At 39.9% G+C, this 25,995-nt stretch overlaps 1 protein-coding gene and 1 long non-coding RNA gene across 9 annotated transcripts in view; one reads left to right on the top strand and one right to left on the bottom strand.

Moving 5' to 3' along the window:
* Positions 1-417: 417 nt before the first annotated feature.
* LOC121888950 overlaps positions 418-25,995 on the top strand; it is a 29,704-nt gene continuing 4,126 nt past the window's right edge. For 2 of the 5 annotated variants that reach the window (XR_006093385.1, XR_006093387.1), the window contains exons 1-4: positions 428-537; positions 620-692; positions 1,226-1,349; positions 18,487-18,563. This is a non-coding gene — a long non-coding RNA (uncharacterized LOC121888950). Of the gene's footprint in view, positions 538-619; positions 693-1,225; positions 1,350-18,486; positions 18,564-25,995 lie in introns of all 5 variants that reach the window. The other 3 variants (XR_006093389.1, XR_006093386.1, XR_006093388.1) reach the window with 3 other exon arrangements.
* nrxn2b (neurexin 2b) overlaps positions 19,312-25,995 on the bottom strand; it is a 716,836-nt gene continuing 710,152 nt past the window's right edge. For all 4 annotated transcript variants that reach the window (XM_042400576.1, XM_042400577.1, XM_042400578.1 and 1 more), the window contains one exon: positions 19,312-22,425. In XM_042400576.1, coding sequence (XP_042256510.1) covers positions 21,533-22,425 — 893 coding nt within the window. In that variant the 3' untranslated portion in view covers positions 19,312-21,532. The remainder of the gene's footprint in view (positions 22,426-25,995) is intronic.

The following is a 25,995-nucleotide window of genomic DNA, read 5'->3' on the forward strand; positions in this document are numbered from 1 at the left end:
CACATAGTTGTCTCATGTTATTCTGAGCTGCAGTGCTGGAATCAGAGTGTAAAATCAACCACACTGTCAGCTGTCACTCTGGGGATAAAATAAACTTTGCACAATTAAAATGCAGTTAAAATCATCATTATTGTTCAGTAAACAATCTCTCCGTTTGTTAGAAGCTCTTTTTTAAAACCAGAGTGGAAATAGAAAGCCTGGAACAATAAAACGTCTCCACTGACCTATAAAAATATATATTGCTCTTTTTTTCTTGTCACTTTATTGTAATTCAGGACTGCTGACCATGTCGGGTTCTTGGGAATGGTGGTTCTTTTTTTTCCAGTGAACTGATTGGACACTGGTTGGAGTGTTGACAGGTTGTGAACCCAACATCCTATTCAGTGCATGCCTCAGATCACAAAGCGTTAACAACACGGAAGTGCCTTAGCCAATCAGAACGCAGGTCCGCAGCACCGTTGGCCGGCTAGACAGCATGCGCTAGTCAGACGCTGGGTGACGCTGTGTGAAGGGGATATACGGCTAAATGGTAAAAATGTAAGTTAACTCAGATAAAACAGTAAAAACACCATATAATGTTGTCAAAGCAGAACAGTAACAACCTGTACTTTGTTGTAAGCTTGTAGACGTGTGTGTGAGAGAGGCCCGGGTCAATGAAGCCTGCCGAGTGACAGAGAGGAAATCCCGAATTGGTGAGTCGTAGTTAAAGTAATTAATAAAATGCTGCGCCACACGATGCTAGGCTAAGCTAGTTAGTTCAAGCGAATGGGCCTAGAGCTAACAAAATTAGCATTGAGTGCTGAACAGTGCAATTAGCCGACAGTAGAGCTCAACTTAAGTAAAACTGTTTGACAACTCAACTGGAAAAAATATGAAAACGTGACATGTAGAGTGTTTAACTGCTCAATGTTTTCTGTGGCCGATAAAGCTACTGAACTGTTGAATACCGAAGCAACATATTAAATTATGTTTTGTCGGGTATTTTATTTAATTGGTAAAGTGAATCTGATAAAAAAAAAAAAAAAAAAGAACAGAAGACATAAGAATATAGTGTGTAAATTTCGCACTTAATTTTACTCAGAAATGTATTTACTCTAAAGGTTATTTAAAATGTGTTGATCGTACAATTTACATTATATGTATATATTTTGTTGTAGTTTTAGGAATTAACCATTCCTGACAAATCAGAATGGCAATTGATTAATTAGACATTCAATGACTGCAGGTCAGGTTTTTTGAGTTGATCTGAAGTTGATGGCGAGCCAAACCAGACGAGACGTTGGACTGAAGATCCCTGAATCGAAGAACCCAGAGTTGAGAACTGCCAACCTTACCTCTCTCCTGCCACGGTAAACATCATAAGCTGCACCACTCTTACACTCAACTCCCAGCACCACTTGCACAACTCTGAACCCCAGACTCTGACTTTACCTTTTTTGCCTTGACTTGGAAAAGACACTTACCTTCTTCATTCTTGTTCAAATATATTCCCTGTGCCTGTGGAAGGAATGAGTCATAACCATCAGTGGTTTATGTGAGTGGACTGAGTATCCATATTATTGATATGGTGTATTATTGTGTCTTTGTTACAGTGATTTTGTTATTGCTGGTGCAGTGAATAGCGAAACATTGTAAGGTTGAAGTGAGTTGTGAAGTGATAATATTGAACCAGGTATTGTTTTAATATTGTTACCTTCCCAATGTTGGATCCAAATTTTGAGAATTGAGATTACCTACATTAGTGTGCACACAGTTGAAAAGAAGACTAGTTGAGAAGAACTCAGTGGTTCAAAACCAAAGAAAAAGTGACAAAAGAAGTAATTTGTTGCTGAATTGAAACTAAGGTAAATTTATGGAGTTGAACCATATAGTGAACCCATGGTCATTTAATTTAGTTTATGTTTAAAAATGCAAGGTACCAGTTAATATCTCCTTGTCGTATGTGGTCACTGAATATTGCAAATAGCTTTTTTCTGCCTCCTGTTTGAATCTGGTATCCTCTGAGTCTGGTCCAAAATAATTGTAATCCTTACTAACTAGTAGTGTTAGGAGCCGTATGCTACACAGAGTTTGTGTTGATGCCAGTCAACAACTACCATGGCTTGAGGCTGGAGCTAATGTGGAAGTACCTTGAAGTGCCACTGACGGCTGCTAGATGCTCTAACTGACTCTCATTTAAAAAGCCTCAACTTCTTTCTAGAAATACTAAGTCACTCTTTTTTTTTCAACGAGTCATTATGGTCTCAATTCTCTAAATTCAGGCCCTCTAATAAGTGTGCTGATGGGTCATTTTGGAAATTATTGCTCCGTTAATAAGATTTGAAGACATATAGTAGCTTTGATGTGTGCCGTGTGGGCGTTGATTGACAGCTGTGATTGACAGTTGGCTCACCTGCTGCTCTCCCTGGCTCACACTGAGTCGGAGAGCAATATTGCAATATTTCTGTAAGTTTAATGTTACATGTTAATGATACCTGCCCTGTTAGCACAATTAAGTTAAAGTAGCTAACATTAGCCAGGGCTGCCAAGTTTTGACTTCAGCTTGGAGTGACATTTGTGATTTGTGCATCCACTGCAGTCTGCTGATGCAGGAAGGAGATTTCTCCGAGCAGCCATTCCCAAGGTTTCCATTATTGTAATGAAGATTTCATAGTCATTTTACCTCTCACTGAGGATGTACATGTCATTATTTATCATTTACAGTTATTGTTTCATCATGTCTCACTCTGAGACTGTAACTGATGAGTGCAATGTGACAGCAGACTGGAGATATTGCTCTTTAGACAGTTAATAACTACTAAAGCTTGGAACTGTGTTATGTGTCTATGTTAGCATCCAATAGCTGACTTTATGTAACAGTGATTGAAAAGTAGAAGTAATAGATTCCTCTGAGTTTAATTATGTTTGTTCTGTTAATAGCTCTAATAAAGGTTCTCTGTCGCGTTGGTGATAACTTTGCAGTAGCCAGGTGGAGGAGTTTGACAATTATATATTCAGGAAGAACTTGCAATTAGAAGGATGTTGATGATGAAATCCAAGCAGATTTTTATGAAGCAGCTTACACGCCTTCATATTTTGTAGCATGTGAATCTTGAGTGTTTACATCTGAGGGTGATGATAAAATGTTTGAGTAAATTAGATCTCAAGAGACTCAGAGTGAGATCCTATGTGATGTTATCATTATGCTCATTTGCATATGTGACAGACAGGGGCCAAATGAAAGACAAAGGGGTTTATGCTTATAAAGGTAAATGTCCATGCAGAGCAGAATAATTTCACTTTGGTTGGACTAAGGCATATTTGGAAAACTTGAACAATGCCGTTGATCTGAATGTCAGCTAACATCATGAGAGGGTTCTGGGAGGCTCAGACCTCATCCTGGGAATGGATTTGTTACACATTCAGAATGTATAATGAGCCTTTACAATTAACATATCCAGTGAGACACAGATCTGAACAACTAATGGTTTATGAACTGTGACGCTAAGAGGTGTTGTATATAGAGGCGTTTTCTGACATTTATTGGACAATTTGATAAAACTGACAGTGAGTTTATAAGGAAAAGACGTCTTGTAGTTTTATCTGTCACCTATAAATATGTCTGAATATATTCACCTTTCTAAAAACGTCACTACATTTGTAATGCTTAAGCTTTGGCTGTACTTGGATGTAAACTGAAACCACATTATATACATGTAAATGATTAAAATCTAATTATTTAATATTAATGTAATTTAAATAAATTTAGTAAAATGCAGAATTAAGGTACAAAAAAACTGAATTAACAAAAATCCTTGTACTTATGAATGTATCAATAGGATTTGAACATTAAACATATTATCATGTAAGCAATGCTTCTAAGCATCAGTTATTATTATTACTAAATAATGTTTTCTCTTAACAATGGTAAGTGCCATTTATAGAATACATTGCCAATTTTAATGATTTTAAGCATCCACTTAAACCCTTTATTTTGCAGACTTACTTTTTTGAGTATTGAATATTTGAGTATTGTTTTGGTAGCAGAAACAAAAGCAGATGTGGTATCGGCAATTAGCATCAGAGCATTTCAAATGATATAGCCTTACCCAGAACGCTTTATTGGCACTTAAAGACTTTCAGAAAATAAAAAAATATTACTAGATCCAGGTTTGTTGTCAGAATCAAACAGAAAACCATAAAAATGTCCCTTTTTCATTTTGGTGAACCAACTCCCACAAGCAGGGGAACCACAGAGACATATGCAAGCACTGACTGAATACTCCAGTGTGGTTTTATTAAGTTGCATAAAAAACAGCTCAGTAATAGACTTGTAGTTGATTTTATTTGAAACCCCATTTTTCTGTCTTTACATAACTGATACTTTATATCATAAGTGCATGTTTTTAAATGCTGGATGACAGTAAGTTAACAGACAGCAGTAAGTTAGAAATGATCTCGTCTGAAAATACCGATTTGTAAGAAAATCAAATATGGTAATTGTCACTGTGGCATAAATCAGCATAGTTCTGCTTATATATGCAGTATCTGCATTAAGCTAATCTCAGCTGATATATTGGCCTGGTTAATGTATGGGTCTAGTTCTAGTTCTGCTACATTTTCATTATTGTCAATCACTTTTATGGTTTCATTTTATCTTTTGATAGGGTATGGAGAACCTGCAGGATGATAGCAAAAACCAAAAAAAAAGATGCAACTTCTTTTAAGGTGCCTTTGAATCATAGCTTTGCTGTTGGTGATAGTAGAAATGCAGTTTTTCAGGTGAGAACTATAAAGCGCTTTTCAAAGCAGACGTTAAAAAAAAAAAAAAAGTCTAGAATTACATCGACTGGACTTACAAAATGAATTGTGTCATGGTTATCATTCAGGCTCATTTTAATTTCACTGATGCTCAGAGAATATCATCTGATGAAACTATCAGTTCATTTTTGTGCCAGTAAATTGCAACGGTCAACAGCCCCTTCAATGAAATAGTGAGACAGGACACTTGCCTGGCTGCAAACAGACCTCTAACTCAGACTTGTGAGCAATATGAAATGCTCTGATAAACAATCGCACACTGAGAAAGCAGAGCAGCAGTGATATTTCTCAATTTTAAGGTGTAATTCAATATGGCATGCCAGAACGTGGCCTTATCCAGTCCTATTCAGCTTTTAGATTTCATCATTCCCTTCTGCTCATGTTACTGATACATTTTCATTTTATTCACTCGTGTTCTTTTATTGTGGCCATCTTGGAAAATATTGAAATGTTAGCTGAAGCCATTACATCTTCCTGTGTCTTCAGTGATGTGTGTGGGTTAGTCACAAGAGCACACATACTAAGTGTACATGAAAACACACGAGTTCTTCTCATGCCCACATACAAACACACACACATACACACACACACACATACACACACAGACAACACACAGCACATCCAGAAATACATAACCATATACTGGTCTCACATGGATGCATATAATGTGCTCACACTCATTCAGACATGCGTTTACACACTGCAGGTGTTCACACTTACACTTATTGTACAGCGCGTATGCACACAAACCCATTAACACACTCGCATTTGTGCACAGCTACAGTAACACAATCAGTTGCAGAAACGTACAGATACACACACACACACACACAGGGGCATCGTGCAGTCAATTTTCTGGCAGGTGGCACAGTTTCACAATACATATATTAATTTTCACACCAAACTGAGTTGTTACCAGTAATTATCAGCTTTGGCTTTTATGTTTATGATCAAATCGCCGCCCCACCAGGAACTATCCACAACTATAACTGAATGACACTCATTGACGCTATAGAACCAATCAATATAGATCCAACAATAACTTTGGGTAAAAACCCTGCGTCATGTACATACAATTTAATGGTGTGGAGAAAATATATTTGTCAGTTTAAGCAAGTAAAGAAGTAAACAAAAAAGCATATGTAAATAAGAATAAGCAGTAAGTAGAAAAGTAATTAAAAGTAAGCATAAGTAAGTATAAATGAGTAAAGCAGTGATAAGGCGGCTTCCCACTATGACAGCCACCAGTTAGTCCAACTGGCGGTGAAATGTCACTGTTGGGTAGATTTGGTTTATCAAAGACACTAGCAAAACAACACAGTACATAAAATAATCACAGCAAAAAACGTCAGATAGGTTGGACCACTGTGTTTAACTATGGCCTTGCTCACACTAATATGGATATTTTGCAAAACGAACATTTTCCTCTACGTTTGGCCTCTCATCCACACACAAACAGTCAGTAACACAGAGATTTCTTAAAACACCTTCTGAAGTGCAGATTTTAAAAACTCTGTTTTCTGTGTATCAGTGTGGACATGTAAAACATGTAAAGTATATGACAATATATATATATATATATAATATGACATGTAAAGTGTTTGGGACACAATGTGCATTAACATCTTCTTTCTCAGCCGGGCGGGTCTGCGGTATAAAGCTAAATCACTTCCCAAAAAGCTCTTCACCCGTTCACACACACACACACACACACACACACACACACTCACTCATTAGCCCAGTGAGAGTGCATCGGTGGTAATGAGTGGATCCTGGTTGCATGATAGAGCTGAAGTGTCTTTGGAGGCGGTGAGGTCAGCCGGATGCCGCTTCAATGCCACGGCAGTTTAATTAAAGCATTCTATAATGGAAGCCTATCTGGAATAGACCTTAATGAGCACCTAGTCATTCTATGTGTCCTTAATTTGTTCCACATAACTGAGGCCATGAATAATCTCAAACTGTGAATGATTATCTAAGGCCGGTGGGGGTCAGGGTCGGGTGTGGAGGGGGATTATTGGTGAAGTGTGTTTTTGGGAGTCGTTTTAGCTTTGTTCAGTCACCACGGTGCTCAGAGCTGATGGGGCGAGCTCAGCTTTGAGGTGTGGACAATGCAGTTTTTGCGAGCCTAGACGTTGACTTTCAATTCCCAAACACATGCACACAAGCATAAGGATGATGGTTGCCATGGTAACTGGGCAAAAATAGTAGGGGAGGGATGGCGGAGGGTGCGCACGTACACACACTCATCAACACACAAACCCTCTCAGAAGCTGAGTGATTTTGCAATCTCGCTGCACGTTTGTCTCCTCCCTCCCTGACATCTCTCCATCTTTTGTTCCTCACCTCTCTCTCCCTTTCACTCACTCCGATTGCACTCTCTCTTTCGTGCACACACACACACACACACACACACACACACACACACACACACTCTCTCTCTCTCTCTCTCTCTCTCTCTCTGCGAGTGTGTACTGTATGTGTGTCAGATGGTGTAATCTGCTGACAGCCAGATTGATAGGTAAGTGTGGTGTGTTTGTATGGCTTCATTCCAGCAGCGGAGGTTTGGAGGCACCTACCTGTTCATCCATCATCCTCCTCTCTGCCCCGCAGTCTAGATTTTTCAATGCAGTGACAACCACTTTCTCATACACACACGTGCACACACACTGATGTTTGTGCCCCTATATATTACACGCACATGCATGGGCAAACCCGTACCGTCTACTGTATAAAAATACACTCTTGTGCCTGCACACGCTTAGTCACATATGCATGCATGGACACTCATGCGTTCACGCTGACACAAGCACACTCATACATACAGACAAAAAGACAAACTTCAATGAGCAGCGACACACACACACACACACACACACACACACACACACACACACACACGTTCTCACTGTATAAGGCTTTCTTTACTTTTCTGGAGCTCGCTCTATGCCCCATTTTCAGCCCTTGCTCACCATCTTGTATCCAGTTATTTTATTCAACACCCCCCCCACCCTCTTCATCCCCTTCCTGCTGCATTCGCAGCTCTGCCTGGCTCCCTTCCATTCACGCACCGCTCCTTATACATATTTGACTTGTAAATTGAGGCTCTATTTGTGTCATGCCCAAGAGGTGCTGTCAATTAGTCTAAACACCGTGACGCATCTTGTGAAGAGAGAGAGAAAGTAAGAGAAGAGTGAAAGAGGGAAGAAGGGAGTGAGGGAAAATAACAGTGAGAGGAAGACCAGAGAAAAGGGGAGAGAGAGAGATAGACAGAAAGTGAAGTAAATACATGGAGAATGAGAAGGAGGCAAGTTGGAGGCTTTTGCCCAGTGCAGCACCATAGAGGGACCCCCCGGTGGTGGAGCAGATCCCAGATCAGTGCGAGTGTCATCAGACAAAACCCCCACTCCAACCTACTGAGCATCTTGGCGAGAAGCACGGATCAGACACTCACCCCGGGAGAGCTGCTGAATATAGGGGGGTGTTGGGATTCACACTGTAGATGCTGCACATGCTGACTGTCCAGCATATGTTAGAAAGGCCTGCTGGGCGAGATGTACACTCACATGATGATGTAAACATTTAGTCACAACACACACCCTGCTATGAATGAGTAATTATATGATGTGTTGTGGAGGGATTTAATACAAATTGAGGAGCTGTTTGGACAATATAGTAGGAGTCAGGGTTAAGGTGAGTGTGGCGGGTATGAAGTCTTGAAGTCATAGATACCCTTTTTTATTGATTAATTAATTAATTAATTAATTATTTTTTAAATTAATTTACCAGGGACAGTGCACATTAATCAACATTTCAGTTTCCACATCATTGTAAATGTGCTGGAGTTAGCTAACTCTAAGTTAACTAGCTAGTCCCTGACTTTTTTTCTCACTCCACATTGTTTCTTTCGCTGTGTTACATGTTAATGGTGCAACCGAAATAAACACGCATGCTAAATGATTGGCTGTTTGAATGTCACTCCTATCATGCTCCATTATCAAGGGATATGATAGGCTGATTATGAGCCAGGGAGGGAGCACGCGTGGGATTTGTTCATTCAACTGAACTATTTGTTATGTGTTTTCATGGCGTTTTGCATTTAATGCATTTAAGTGAAACTATTGAACATTCTATTGAACAATTTTCTTATTGCTATTGATGAAGTGTATATTGCTGGTACATATCGCTATCATTTTATCACTCAGGCATAGGTGTAACTAATAATATCAATTTAGGAGTTCCAGTCACAAAGCTGTTACTGTGCGTGCTGGATCACTGGCATGACATATAGCACACCTACATGTCATCATTAATGCTATTAGTTACACCTGTGACATGTCAAATGATTGTCATGAGAAGTCTATTATCCTGTCCCCTGAAGTGTAACGAAACTAATAGGGAAGATGTCAATCATGCGGTCTGTAACCATGCCCAACAGTTCTGAGAAGAGGTATATAATCAGCCACAGTGAAAACACCTGCGTGAACAGACAACTCTCAGTGATAGGTTTTTTGATATGGAATGGGTGGACATATTGTATGCATATATGGTGCAGGTTTATACGTTTTATGTCGGCAACAAATATTTTTTAGAAAATTCCCAAAGACTACAAGACATCCAGACACTGTCTTTTTTGCTGGAAGCATATTAAACCTTTGTTCTTAGTCTGTGATAGTTTAGTAGGCAAGTTATTTGAGTTCACAACATGGCCTTATTATATCTTTGCTTACTGTTCCATATAACATGTGTTCATGGTGCTATGGCCCCCAGTATTACTTGGAAGAATTATGCAATGGCATGAGAAGTGGAGCTGTATTTTCCCCTGACATAGTGAATGCAATGCATGTGGGTATAATTGGTATGGATGCTAGCTAAATGTAACTGCAAATTTTGCCTAAAAGTACTTAATATTAGCTAACTATGGGTGTTTTAGACATTAGGTTTTTTGAACATAAAGTTATGCTATCTTAAATTTGCAAATGCCTACATCTCCACTGAATAGTAACTGACATGGGTGAGGTACAGAGTTAATTGTTATGTTGCATGAACTAGAAACATTAGCTTGTGTGGCTAATGTTAGCTACATTATAGGTTGGCACTCTGTTTTCTTGTAAATAAACACAGGTAACGTTTCTTAGCAGAATCTATTGTGTGGCCTAAAAATATGTTGAATGCATTTCCTTCATAAAAATCTGCTTATTTATACATGGATGTATAAAGAGAACTGGATGCAGTGTCGGAGGCGGGGCCCCGTTCATTTCTATGGAAGTTGCTCAGTGGCGCATGAAGCCAAAAAAGTTCAACAACTTCCGCTTTGCTTACGCATCTGTGCGGCCCATAGAGCAAGCGCAGTAGTGACTTTCGCCGGCCGAGTCAACTTCTTCCCTAGTTCTTCCCCTTCGGCTAACTTGAATGGAGATTAAACACTTCAATTGTGCAGCTCTTCTAGGCTTTTGAAATGTGATCGGACCAAATGGATCAAATTCTGATAGTTAGACAAGTCATGTCTGTAAATCGTTGGATTTACAGACGTCTCTTTCACAATGTAAGTCTATGGGAAAAAGTTTTTTTGTGCCAGTGTGCATCACATGACGTTGTAATTACACGGTTTGGCTGCTATGTCAAATTTGCTTCAAAACCCGGCTCTCTTCCTGTATCCAGTTCTCTTTATAAATCCATGATTTTACATCCATATTTCCTAGCAAGCAGTCTTCTTTTACCCTGCCTTTTGCTGCTGTTTCTTTGGCCATTATCGCCATCACCTGCTGATTAGTGGAATTGTATGAAAGTATTTTTCAGAATTATTTTCAGAATTTGTGGTGTCACTGCATGCTTGTGCATTTGCAGTGTGTCTTCCAACATGTGCACAAGATACTGACAAAAAGGGGATCAACTCATTAAAACCTTACTCCACATATAATATCTGCTATCTAGTTAACTTTGTCTTGATATGTTTTAGGGTCGTATTCTTAGAACTACAGCAGCAGTGTTCATTGTATACTCTGCAGTTGTCTCTGGAGTTGCTTTTAACATGTTTTTCCAGGTTCTTGCATACTAAGCCAGGTGACAGAATGTGAGTATTACCTGCCTGGTTTTCTTCGGGGACTTCAAACAAAGTCTATCCCTGCGGGAGCCCCCCTCTGTCATAAACGCTGCCTTGGGGTGCATGATCACACACATGATTAAACATCAAACAACACACACACACATATCAGATCATGGTTACTTTTGGGGACATTACATAGACTTACATGCATTTCCTAGAGACTTACCCTAACCATAACCATTACTTGCCTAACCCTAACCCTTACCCTAACCTTAACCTCACCCTAACTTTAACCACTGACCCAAAAATCAGCTTTTTCCCTATTGGGGATACGGCTTTTGTTGCCATTTGGACAAGCTGTCCCTAGTTCACTGGTCCTAAGTCTGAAATTTGTCCCCAAAAGTAGCATATGACAGACCACAAACACACACACGCACACACACAGCCCATTTGAGCTTTTACTCAGAGAGGCAAATAAACAAATTGAATCTGAAGTTGCATTGCCTCTCTAATGCTCACATGCACCCACATGTGTACAGATACACACCCAAGCACAATGCCGATAATTTGCATGGCAGGGGCGGCTGCGGACATGGTGTCATGGCTGATTGTCTATCTAACCAGTGATGTCATATTTCTTGTGAAAGCCAAGTTTACTGCAGCGCTTTCAGCCGGCGGGGAAATGATGCCACAGCTTTGTTTTTTGTCTTTTTTTCATCTTTAATTTGATGAGTGTCGAGCAGAGCGGGGAAAAAACAATGCTCTCTCTGTGGGAGGAGCAGAGCAGAGGGTGAGGAGATCACCAAGTTTAACACATGTCCTATTGTAGTGTGGTCCATGCATGTGTGTATCATATTTTGAGGATTGGTGAGTAAACGGCAAAGGTGGCCATGGGGCACATGTCACAGTTGGATTGAAGAATAGATGATGAAATAGTAACGAAACACCATACAAAATGGAGTAGAGGCGTCTCGTTCTTCTTTCCTCTCTTACCTTTACTAACCTCTGCTCCAGATTCACAAACAGAGCGTGTGATTTGATACTGTTTCTCTGAGTATGTGTTAAACCTGATAGTAGATGAAATGTTATGGGCAGAAATATGTGTCACTAGAAACTGAAGTTTTAGTAATTTTTTTTTTTTTTCAGTTTTGAAACTGAATGTAATATTATGAAGTTGGATTCAGTTGCTTTGAAACTGCATTTGATCCTCACTGAAAATTCAACTCTCTATATACTGTACTTCCACATTCAGTTCTCACAATTCAAATTCAGTTCTCACAGTTTAACTTCAGTTTACTGAATCACACATCCGGTCATTGAGGAAGAGCAGTCAGTTCCAAACCAATAAATTCAATTTAAAATTATGTTATTCAGTTTCAGTTTTTTTAAATGCAATTATTTAAGTTGAGCAGTTCAAATTCAAATGTAAATGATTCAAATTCAGTTTCTAGTGACACATATTTCTGCCCATAAAATATTTTTATCCTTGGTGGAAAGGGGGCATAGAAATGGTGTTTAAACTGGTTTTAAACAATACCAGCGATTTGTTGTAATTGCTTATAAGAATTTTTTTATCAGAAGATGAGGGTCTGATGGATATTCACTGGAAGTCTCCACCCTGAAGTTGATATTTCCAGGTTTTGGTGTCAGGGATTCTGTTTTGCAGCAATATATTCAACACCATGCATGGGGAAATTCATTGGAAAAAAGGTAGATAACAGTGTCCCTACCAACAGCAGACTCAGTAGACCAGAATGCAATGCAAAAACACAACACTTTTTGAGCCACTGCTAGCTATGTCCTATCAATGCTAGCAATGTCTAGCTATTTCTTCCTCTTGCTGCACTATCAAGTGTTAGAAATAGCATGACTATATGAATGACACAACAGTGTGTTGTCACTTACCAGTACGCTTTTGATAGACTACTGTGCATTTCTACTTTTGATATTTGTTTAACTTTTGCTACAATGCATTTTAAACGTATTAATTAAAAAATCAATTAGGTGCCTGTTGTGACCTCTTCATTGTGCCAGCACGGCACAAAGTATCATTGAGCTGCTTAAATCCTAAAGTAAACTATAAGCAGGTAGTTACAGGTCCGAAAAGTGAAGCCAATGCGGAAGTGCCTTAAATCTGCATTCTCTCTAATGGCCAGCAGGGGCCGCCTCCACTGGCTCCAAAAAGACATCCGTTTGTTTAGAAGTCTATGAGAAAATGACCCAACTTGTCACTTGATTTATTACCTCAGTAAATAATTTCCTAATGAGTTTATGGTTGCAATTGATAGTTTCAAGTCTTCTTCAATACAGCATGATGTTCATTTTGTAAATTATGGTCCCCCCCTTTTTTTTTTTTAGAGTAGAAATAGACGGTAAAGCAGGTATGCTTTAGGGCGTGGCTACCTTGTGATTGACAAGTCACTACCATGATGTTGTGTGAGGTGCTCCTCCCCAGCTCCATGTTCTCATCCAAATATGGTTACTTCTCATAACTTCTGGCTCCAAAAAACCAAGATGGTGACGGTCAAAATGCCAAACTTGAGGCTTCAGAACAGGAGTCCACAAACCAATGGGTGACGTCACAGTGGCTACGTCCATTATTTTCATACAGTTTATGGTAAAATATTGATGCCCTGTGCACAGCTTGACTGAAGGAGACCAAAGTGTCCTTCCAGTTGAGGATGAATGATGGACAGCTATGGACTAGTGGCCTGTCGTGGCTGTTGTATTTGTTTGCTGAGAGTCAGAGCAACCAGAAGTTGCCAAGTGTTATTTAAAGCAAGAATAAGAATTTTTCATAGTAAGAGGTTCAATTAGTTTATACTACCCTGTGTGACAATTATAACTGTTATATTTTTTGGCCTAACATGTTCTGCCTATCTTGCATACATTTAACATTTATTTTCATAAAATAATTAGGATTCAGGAGGGTGAGTGTGAACGAGCATTCTCAATCTGACAATTTTGTTTCAGTTTTGTGACTGGCAGCTTATTTTCCTCTTTTTAATCCAATTCCAACCTTGGTAATGAAGTAATATTTTTCACCGTGTTGTCCATGTTTATATAGCCTGCATGAAACAACACAGTAAAAATGCATGGGGTGAAGTATCTAAGATGCGCTTTTTGTAGTCCATCTTCAGAACATGGTAGTTTCACCACAGCAGACCGACGTCAATAACATGTTGCATAATTATGTAGCTCAGTGTAAGTGCAGATGGATTCTCTTAGCACTGTGGTTGTCTTTTCCTAAGTCCTTTTGAATTCTCCTTCACGTCTTTCCTTGATCTTGTGATGTTTTCCATCAAGGTCAAGGAAAAGTGGTTAGGAAAAGACGATAGACCGCAGCCTAGCACTGTACTTTGACACTGCTATGCCTAAGTACAGTATCACAGAGCTGCTAGCATAGATGTTACATGTTTTAACATAAAGACATAGCAAACTAACATTTTTCATGAGGAGTCCTTATATCAGTTTTTCAAAGAATTGTGGCCAGAATATGTACTGAGCGGGACATTTTGTAGTTGAAAAATAAAATGACCAGTGTATCTGATGTCCAAACTTATGCAATTTAGACACCGTTTCTAAATGACCTCAAACTTGGCATATCTGTACTGCAACTTTTTGTTACTTACTGGCCAACATAAGCCCATATTGCAATGAACTATGGCCAATTTATCATCCATATTATCTGGCTTCAGCCAATGCTAGGAAGGAATAACATGCAACACAACTCTTGCTGTTTGAAGAAGTATTTAAGGGCTCATTTGTGCTAATTAGCTGCAAATGTAGCTTTAGTGCTATGACTTAACTAATGCAATACCATCTTTTAAGCATACATTTACATTTACTCTGTAATGATAATAATATTTTCATTTGTGCTGCCCAATTTACATTTTTGGCAATAAAACTGCCAGTACTGTTTCCCTTGACACCTAGAACAAGCTGGTCCAGGCCATCTCAGCAACAGGCCTACTACCTCTGCAGCATGTGTGTTTTCCTCTTTAGAATATAACCTGTTACATGCAATGTAATAAGCCTCTCTGCTTCCATCAGAGCAGATGAACCACCAAACACTAACTCTACTCTCATGCCACGGTGTTCACTCACTTAGCCAAGCAAACATCCAGACTGAGACTAGCTGCTCACTAGCGTGTGTTCCTTACCTTTTTAAACTCGTTTTTTTCCCAAATAAACAGACTGAAGTAGCATCGGATCAGGTACTGAGAGCTGAGGGAACAAAAGTGCACATATGGAGGGTTTAGACAGCCAAAGCTGCAGTGAGAGATGAGCAATCTAACACAGGCTGTGGTGCTAATTGATTTGGCAGGTTTTTGTAGTTAATTTTGCTACATGTTTTTTTGCTATATTAAACCTGCAGTGTGGAACTTTTACATATAAATAAACGTCCGTTACATTCAAGCCCGTGTCAAACGAGTTCACACATTGCTGATTAAGCCTATCAACACCAGATAAATCTGTATTTCACAGAGTTTTTAAATCTCATGTTGGGGGTGATGTTCCCACGTTGACCATTTGGCTGTTAATTGTGTGGCTCCTCTAGACTTTCCAAATGTTATACAACCGAATGGATCAAATTCTGATAGTGAAACAAGTCATTTTATGGGGGTTGTGTGATGCTCAAAACAATTTATCCACCGTTTTACAGCCGTAACAGTGGGTTATGGCCAGTGGTGTACTGGCTGTCGAGCATACTGTTCTGGGACAAATCCTGGTGGGCCAGTGGGCCATCAAAACAAATCCGTTTTTACTGGCCTTCTCTGTGTGCCTGTCATTCAGGTTGCACATGAGAGCGTGCTGCATGCCCATGTCAGGCAATCATAGCTGAACGCCCCCCTTTACTCTCACTGCCAGCAGGGGGAGACAAAATTCCTGCACTCCAGCTGTAAAGATCACTTAATTTTTTTGGAATCCTGCCTCTCTGCAACTTGTGGAACCACTGAGTCCTGCCAGCCCTGCTCAGCCTTACTTCTGTTTTTTCTTCACAATATTCCTCCTTTTGATTTTGATTTGCCAGTAATTATTCAAAAATGTTTACACTGTGTAGTGTGGACAGGTGGAGCGCTATAGTTTCCTACTTAGGTGGACGGACAGTTGGAATAAGCTGTTTAATTGATCTGTAATTGGAATCAGGTGTTTCAGTGGTGTGTATGGATGTGCATTCATTTGGTTAATTAACCCATCATGGATGCAGACTTTGTAAACCACTGTGCTCTGGTTGTGTGCTGACTGCAAATAATCAAGAAGGTACAGGCCACTTTGTTATGCTTAGTTTGTTGTTTTGTTATGAGACACACTGATGAGCAGATTAGGCAAAGATATTGCCTATGTAAGCAATCAGTAAGACAGCTCGTCTCCATGTTGAGAGGTCGGCTGAGACCCGGGGATATGGAGAATATACTGTGTCAGTAGAATAAGAAGTTCTGCTCCTACTGCACTGTTATACCTCTGATGCAGCAGAGGGATATTATTAAGGTGCTTGTCTCTTTTTGCTCTATGGACATAGATGCTAGTAATTTGGCTACAGTATACAATATCACATGAAGCCGACATTGCTACTCTAACTGTGCATAAAAGTTGTGCAGTTTTTGTAAAAGTTACCATTCATCTATAATTATGTTATTATTTGTGTTGATAAATGTGATTCTCTGAATTGAATCTGTTCAGGAACAGGTTAAGACAGGACACACATTGTTGAGCCAATAATAAATATGATTTAGGCATGATGACTTAATGATCCGAGCTGGGTCAAGTCTGGGTCAGATGGTGTTGACAGCAGGATGATGAATTCTTACAGTGTTGGGTGTTGAAGGATTCTAATCGTTTGTCCTCTGATCAAATTGTTACCCATCGGTCTTACAATGATTATTTTTAACATGATTTTTATGACTGGAATTCAGATATAATGATAAAAACAAAACCAACTAAAAATGGGGAGCAACTTATGCACTGTGAGTGAGAGGGTATCAGTGGCTGTTAGTTTGTGATCTACTTCATCAGATTTCAGTACAGAGCCACAAGTCTTGAAGTTTACAGTTCATGTTGTCCTCATTTCCCCATCTATTGTCTTTTTTTTTATTAAATTTTGTGTTTTTTCCTCTGTTCTGTTCTTTCCCTTTCCCATGTGGATTGCAGTGTATATTAGCAAGGCAAACTCTCTAATGAATGTCCATAACTGTTCTGTTAAAGAAATACTGAAGAATTTGTGTTTTCGCAGCATTTCAGTGGTTGTCTAGTAACATGATTGTTATCATTCATGTCATGATTCATAGCCTACCTATTGTCCAGTGTGTTGTCTCTGCATTTACTCAAGTGTTCAATATGTGTTCCTTTCTGACTGTTGAGATTTAAAAAATCGGTGCAAGTTGGTGGAAGATTACCATGATGATGTGCCCTGGTAAAAAAGTGAGTCAGATTCATGATACTGGAAACTGAGTGAAGCCCAGATTATAGTTGGCTAATGCACAAATCTTGTTTTATGATCCAGGCCCCAGGACTGATGTGCTGATGTGGTCTTTGTCATATAAAGCAGCTCAGATTCAGCTTTAAGGCAACAGCAAATTTGTATGGGAAGTCATTGCTGCTAACATTTGCTACTGTAATATATGTAAAGTAGGTAAAATTAGCCAATATCGCTCACAAAGAAACATCTAGTTTGCCACAGGTTCTCCTTAAACAACTCAATTTCTAACTGTTTACCATTTTTCTCTTATCCTCATCTGTTCTCAGTGCAATGGACAACTAGCAGACTCAAAATGATAAGGCTTTCAAATATAAGTATGTATAAGCCTATTAATGAATTCATTAATGTAGTTTATATCTTGGCAGTAGATGTAAATGGTAAATATTATGTCATATGAGGCTCACAATCTTGATGTTTAAAAAAAGGTTGAATTATGTCTCCTTTAGAGAAGAATCAATTTTAAAACTGTACTGGCATGAGTAAGTCACAATTACATTAGAGCACTTATCTCAATCTGTCTTTGAGACAGTCTTAAACATGAAGAAACGCTGCTTCTGCATGTTGTTCATGATTGGAGAGGTGTTGAGGACTGCACTTGAGTGGCATGATTGCTCTTTAATGTTTGGATCATTAGCATGCATTAACCACGGTTTTTAAACATCTTCACCAAACTGATTGGCTACTTGTGATGATTTAACTTTCACTATGTGAAAAGTATTTCCTTTAGAGGTGTGAAGAAGACTGTACATGAGGACTCAAACTCAACTGATGGTAGTGTGGCATTTTCCTAAACTGTGGACAACATTTCTTAAACTAAAGATTCTCATGAAAAGCATAGTACAGTTACTTTGTAAGGGTATGGTAACATAAAATCATCAAAAGGTTTGTCATAAAATGCTTTCCTAATCTGTTATGCTGGTAATAATATGTGTATGATATGTATGAACAAGAAAGATATTTTTGAGTATGCCTACATAGGTACACCTGTGGGATCACACCTATAGAATAACATCTGTGTATGTGAAGAGAAACACAAAATTAACACATGATTAAATAAAATCAGCAGCTCTGCCTTGCAGGGGTGATTAAATTACAGGAAGTGATCACAAGAGCTTGGTTAGCCTGGTGGTTGACTGTTTGTCTTTGTTTCAACTCACAGTGAAAGCGGCTCTTCAATGCTGAAGTGTTCTTGAGCAATACCCTGAATTATCAGCAGATCCAGACCTCTCTGCTAAGGTAAGTGATACAAAAAATCCCTGTAGCTATAATATAGCTCTAAGGAAGAATACATCCACAAATCTAAAACTGCACAGCACTCATTTCAAAAGTGGTTGGTAAATACTGTAAGTTAAGAGTACAGGTTTTGTAGTTAAAGCTAAGTTTGAACTAAACTTGTCTTCTAAAGTCAGTGCTTCAATGGCTGAACAACTATTGCTTATTCTATCAGACAATTTAGAAGATAACTTGCCTTCAAAGTGGAGAGCCTAGTGGGTAATAAGCCAATCTTGCATTCTTCACGGCAAAATTTAAAAGATTCTTACTCTTCCAATCAGTGGAAAAGACCCTGACCTAATCAATTTTCTATAAATTATTTTGTAGATTAGTAAGTAACATGAATATTTGAATACATGAATATCATGAGACTGTTTCATAACCTGTTAAAAGTTCCTTGTAGTAACTTTAACATTTCATTTGAAGAAAAATGAGATTCTCTGTGAAATTATCTCAGCTGTCTGTTAGTATCTTTTTTTTAGATTCTACCACTGGGGGACACTAAAGTCAGAAATGATCTAATTTTACACATGGTGGCTTTAACCATCAGTGTTGTACATTAAATATAATCCTGATACGGAGCTATGACTGTTTTCAAATCAAGCTGAGGTTTTTAGAAGCAACTGTCCAAATATTCTGCACACATCACCAGGTAAGATTAAACTGGATTGAGAGACAAGGAGACGATAAACAGACGACACGACACAGGGAGTAAGAAGTATATAACCAAGTGTATTCCCTCTGTTAATGTACACATATTTAGAGTCATCTCACTGGAACACTTTACAATAACATTTAGAAAGAACAGGAAGATACTGGGAGGAGTATGCTTGGAATGGAGAAAGAGAGAAACCAGACAAACGTGGCAGGAGAGTGAATCGATGGAGCCTGTCAAATGAAATGGCTGCCATCTTGTCTCTAGCCATATAGACAGAAATAGATATAAAACAAATAAAAAAAATAGATGAAGGATGGATAGAGCCTGCTTTCTCCACAGGGTATGAGGACAGACAATCTGCCATACAGAAAAAAAGGAATAGATGCAGGACAAAAAATAGACTGAGGATGGAATAAAAGGAGAGGAACTTTTCTCCCCTGGAAAAGGAGAATGTCTGGTTTCATGTTCATAATCCAAATCACATTTGCTCAATTACCAAAAGAAAATACATAGAAATTTTTGTTTCCCAGAATCATAGTCATTTTTTTCTCCAAACAGGAATGATAGTAGGGAAAACACATTTCTCTTAGTAATGGGATGAGAGTCAAATATTTAGACATTTCACAAACTTTTTTCAGGATTTTTCTTTTCTTTTCATGGTACAATTTTCTTTTTTTAATAGAGTCGAGAAAATTGGAATACTAGAGTTCTGTTGTTCATCTTCCAGGGAACTGCCGTTCACCTATATTTGTGTGCTCTTCCCACAAAGTTTGCTTTGCCCATTGGCTGCCATCAGTCCAGTCAGGCTAGAGAGGGGCGAAAGACACAGTTGCTTTTTCAGCTGCAAGGTATCTCTCTCCACAGTGGGACCCCAGCAAGAATGAATTCAGAATTTCCCTAAAATGTCTCTCATTTCTCCGGAGAAAAGAATCAAATAAAAAAAGAAAAGAGCAAACCAAAGTGACTGAGTCTTGCAGCAAGGCATTGCATCAGTCATACTGTTCATGAGAGGGGGGTGGGGGGGTCTGGGGATTTGGGTGGTGAAACTGTTCCGACGTCAAAAATCCTAAAGTCCATCTTCGCCCTTCAGTATCAGCAACTTTTCCACTCGCTCACAATTTAGGTCCATAGGTTTCTGCAACGTCTATACATATATTTATAATTATATAGAACAGAGTTCATCTTGTTTGCTGGAGGTTTTTTCTGTTTTTCGGTGATTAGTAACTGTAAGGACGTGACACAGTTTCTCTGCTGGCCCACTAGGGGGCACCTCTGAGCCCCAGAAACACATGACACAGATCTGCTGGAACAAAGGACGACCAAGGGGTTTTGGCCTCAACAAGTTTTTGGTGGCTAAACGTACAAGTTAGCTTCCATTAGTTTGGAGCGGTGGTATCTCACATAGTTGCTACGTTTAACGTTGTTATGATCATCAATCATCGTCATATTTTTTGTTTTTTGAACTCCACGGAAAGAAAAACAGTTTTTATCTCTTTTTCGTTAATGAATACTACATGCTTGAAACACGGCAGAGTTAACGTTGCATCAGCTGCTGAGCACCGTAGACAAGGAGAGAAACAGAGTGCACGAGCCAATGAGAGGAAGAGAGAGAGAGATCTGATGAGATCAGAGATGTGGAACACTTACAGTGGTGGGAGAGGTGGATTTGACACAGTGTTTCTGTATGCTGGCAGTATATTGATTTTACAGAGGGACGTCAAGTTGCTAATTCAAGCCTAGTTGGAAAATAATATGTTGATACTGTCTAAGGTGACGGCTTACACCACAAGCTCGCCTCAGATTGAATTACAGACCCTGACACAAATACTGATGTTGGTGCTTTCCTACAGTACTCAAGATATTAAATAACCTGTCATATGCTAACCCATAAATCACTGTTTTATCAGCATGTGGTACGCAGTTGTTGGCACAGTATGTGTTGAGATCTGAGGTGTAATAGCCTTTCCTTAAATCCACACCATGGTTAACATTGAATAAGAAGTCAAATCAATCAAAGCGATGCTGAAAGGTGTGAAGAACCACAATGTCACCTTGCCATCTTATTTTTCTGCCTCCCCCTGATTAGACTGGAATTGGTAACATGCATGACAATGCACCTGACAATACTGAGTTTTAAATAAATAACCCTCTGTGTTATGTTCACCATTTTCCATATACTGCCTCTTCTCCCTCCCTCTCTCTCTCTTTCTCTCTTGTCTCTTTCCTTCTCTAAGTGTGTCTGCTGTCTGTCTCTGTGTGTCACGGCGGTGCTCCCTCAGACGTAGTACTCTTTGTCTTTGTTCTTCTTGTTTTTGGTGACCGTCTTGGCAGTGGTGGGCTGTTTCTCCTTCACCAGGGCTCCGTTGCTCTGCGTGGCTGAGTTGCTGATGTAGTTGCGACTCTGGTCCACCTGGTAGGAGCCCTCGTCACGGTTGCGATACTTATACATGGCGTAGAGCAGGATGAGGATGCAGAGGGCGGCGGCTGCTACGATGCCCACTACCATTCCCGTGGTGCTGCTGGACTGCTGCACCTCTACGGCGCCTGGGAGACCTCTCTCAGGAGACGTGGGGTCTGGAGTGGGAACATGGGGGAAATTTGGGGGGTAGGTTATTCCAGGGACTCGGCGGTGGCCGGGGTCTGACGAGGGGTGGGCCGGCGGCAGCAGCACCTGGTCCCGGGTATTCATTTTCCCGGCAGGGATGTTGTTGCTGCTACTACTGCTGCCGCCGGCGGCTGGCTTGATGCGCGGGCTGAGCTGGTCAGGGTTGGCCGTGGGGGTGGAGGAGAGAGGTGGGCGGTGGGAGTTGGGGAAGCGGGAGAAATGGCGGTCTCGGGGGTTCTGGACGCCACCCTCAACGGCCGGGGGAGGAGGGAGGACAGTCCTGTCGGTGACTAGGGGGGAGTTTTTGTAATAGTCCTCGTCATCAGACTCTTGCATCTCCCCCGAGCCATACGCCGACACCTCGATGGTCTCCTCGCAGTCCTCCTGGTCCAGGGGGCATGGGGGCCGACCGTTGGGCAAGGGGAGGGACTCTTTGGTGGTTTCGAGCAGGGTGAGGAAGGGGCGGTAGGTGGTGGGGGGCGGGGGGATTACTGGGTAGCGGGTGGCGATGGATGGGGGGTCTAGGGAGTCCACGGTTATAATGGGCAACACTAATTCACCTCCTAGGACAAGAAAGAGACAACGGAGGAAAAGAGTGTTAGAGACCACCTGAGAGAGAGACCTCCTCCAGAACAACAAAAGAAAAACAGTTCAAATGAATACAGCAACACCAGTATTAGAACAGCACTACAACTTCACATGAGGTTAGTTATATAAGTTTAGTTAGTCTGTTCTATTTAAGAAGTTAAAATGCTGACTAACTGTCTGCCAACTGGAATAAAATACAAGATGTAAGAAAATACTCTAACCTGCACCTGTTCCTGACTGCTCTGACCTATCTCCCTATACTGCATAGACCTACATGTTAATTCACTAATACAAGATAAAAGTAGACTACAAATTACACTGAACAACTTAACATCTATTGTACTACACAGCCTATCCTTCACTGCTAACTGTCTATTCTTACCTATGCTTACTACACTAACGCTCAGATGTTTCTGCTGTGATTGGTTAAATAAGATAGCAAACCACGAGGTTCAGGTCACTTACATCAACAAATTGGCCGCATGATTTTTGCATGAAAAAAAAAATTACAAAAAGAAAGCTGTGTAAGATTGTTCTCGGATAGTGATAAACATCTCCCCCCCTCCCTTCTTTACCTCCTCTCCTCTTTTGTTTCTTTATTGCGTGAAAAATAATCAGGATTTTAAAAAATATAGTTGAATTATTCATTGTGTTTTTTCCCCCCAAATTCTCATGAAAAATAGGCTCAATCCGATTTCCCCCCCTTTGGGCATGGTGGTTTCTATGGCTCATTTCTAATTAGCTTAATCTGTATGCAAACCCTGCAGGAAACTGATGCCCCTAATTTCTAACCCAAACTCTCAGTACACACTACAGTACACTGAGAGACAGAGTATTAAACACTACTGCTGTCTTTCTTACATGAGTCCCCTGATGCCCACTTCCCTCCCAAACACCACAGATATACATGGGGCAATGACGGTCTTCATAAACAGCCACCAACACAAGTGCACAGTTAAAAAATCATCTTAATGAGCCACAATTTGTTGTCAAGCTTCAGTTATATAATCTTTTTAGCCCACTGTGAAAAGAACACCCCAGATTAAATAAAGATTATTGGGTGTAAAAAGTTGCAGTCATTCAGAAGGGTCAAGGTTAAGCATTAAACATATTGGGAGTATGTTAGCAGAACATGGCAGAATATCAGTCTAACACAGTCTATTTATACACTACATTTTAAATCAGAACAATTTTCTCTTCGGCCTTGTAAAAGTGTTAGGGTCACAGTTGAGAAAACAATTGAAAAACATGGCAAGGGGGAATTAGATTATGGCACATCTTGGGGGAAGAAAAAGAGGGGGTAACAGTAAAACATGACCAAAGAAATGCCAACATCACCAGCATAAAATCATGACTCTGGCTCTTTGTTCATTTGATGAGGTAAATCAGAGTGACTCAGTGGGAGAGGTGTTGGATCAAGCAGTTCAAAAATGATGGGGAAGTGTAAGGGAAGGTTGTGGACTGTTAAAATTCCCCCGTGGCCTTTATACAGCTCAGCAACGCTCAAGCACCCCAAACCGTGAGCCCCCCAAATCTTGTCATTTATACAACCATACATTTTCACTCAGAGAATGGCAAAGGCTTTGTTACAAAGGGTGATGCATTGAGTTAACAAAGCCACTAAACATATCAGCATATATACAACACACTTCAGAGAAACAGGCCTTGAAATGAAGCAAAATGTGAGAGCTGTAAAGGGAAAAGAAACTTAGCAATTCTTCAACCTTTCTCCTAACTTCTTATTTCAGTACCAGTGCTGGAACAACTAGTTTCCATGGCAATGCTCAAGTTATTTCTATAGATTATATTTTCTTTCTCTCTGTGTGCGAGGGCCGTGTTTCACCTTGACGGCTGAGAGGACAGCAGAGCGTGGTGGCAAATTTGAGGAACAAAGACGAGCTGCACAAAGTAGGATTTCACAAGTTTAGCACGTTCAAAAAATCTTTGGTTTTGTGAAATAACTTGTCAAAGTCACAGAAAGTTAAAAGAAAAAAAAAAACAGTTTTGGGGACCTCAGATACAGTAGCATATGTGTGATTGAGGGTGACAGACAAGATGCTAGTGTCGCTATCTTTACTTTGCCATCTGTCTGTATGGGAGAGATGCTGCAATTGCAATTTCAAGCTTTCTACCTGCTGATCGGTGTGCAGCCCACCCATTACTGAGCAGTTACCTCCACTCTGTGTGCCCCACTTACATGTACATGTGGCTGACATTGCAAATAGATGGTCTTGTTACAGTAAATACTTCTAGGAAGCCTTGCAGAATCAGGAACACTGCTTAACTGGAGTCTACAATCCACTTCATATGAACCCTTAGCTCAATGTTTATAAGATTTAAAATATTCAGGAGCTAAATAAAAATATTATCTAATATTGGGTGATTTAGTGTAGAAAAGTATCTTTAAAAGTAAAGGATGATTCTGACAAATCACTCACACCACTGTTGTGCCTCTCAGCAGAACCAAAGCCTGAAGGTTTTATGGTATTATCCCACATGACTGCCAGGCATTGGCTGCTAGAAAAATAATGAATCTCAGTCCTCATACACAGAGTGAGCCATGTCTCAGCACTCTAGGCAGTTATCAAGTCAACCATCTTTTCATTTCCTGTTGTGTGACCCAAGCCTACTGCACCCATAGTTTAAACCAATCAACAACTTCAAATTTGCTCTCCCCTTCTCCATGACTGCACCCTCTTTTTTCATGATGCAGCTCTGATTGTTCAGTTAACACCCACAGGCAGGTCGATGACAGGCTGAGAAAGTTGTACAAACGTGTCACAAATAACACACATATGTTCATATATGTGTTGTTCTGCTGAAAGCTGCCAAGCTCCACAGACTGATAGATGGATAGTCAGGATTTGATGGGTTTATAACCCAAGTGAGCATAAGATATTTAGGTACTTTTAACATAGGCACAGGCTTTGTTAGTACCATTTTATTTTATATCCAAACCATCACCCTGGACTGATACACAGCTGTTTGAACCAAAACCAGGCCTGATCCAAACAGTACTGGAAACAAATGCATATATATTATGATTCCAGAGTGTGGGTGTCTCTGTCTTTAACATTGTAACACTGTCATTTAAACGTGAAAGCGAGAGAGACTCAAAGATATTCAACTTGATTGATTGAGTTTGACTCCATTGATTTGAACAGCTGAGGCAGTGGAACCACGTTGAGCCCACATGATGAAATTTCTTCTTTATCTTTACCCACACGCCACTCCACAGCGCTGCCAGTATGAGTCATCCCCCCTCTATTTACTCAAAATGAGAACAGGGCAGATGGATAGTGATGCATCTATGTCGGTCTCCTGACAAACATAGTTATTCTAACAATCACGTCGCCCTGCTCACATCCATTTTAAATATTTAGAGCAAAAAGGTTGTTAGGAGTTTGAGTATTCTATAATTCAGCTTTGATTAGGCTGCAGATGGAAAATCCAACAGCGTGTCCAAGCATAATATATTTTTCCTTGCTTGCTTTTAAATCATGCCACAATAGTTACAATTATGGCCATATAATCTGTGCAACGGC

This window comes from Thunnus maccoyii, chromosome 22, assembly GCF_910596095.1.
Source record: "Thunnus maccoyii chromosome 22, fThuMac1.1, whole genome shotgun sequence".
Taxonomy (NCBI): domain Eukaryota; kingdom Metazoa; phylum Chordata; class Actinopteri; order Scombriformes; family Scombridae; genus Thunnus; species Thunnus maccoyii.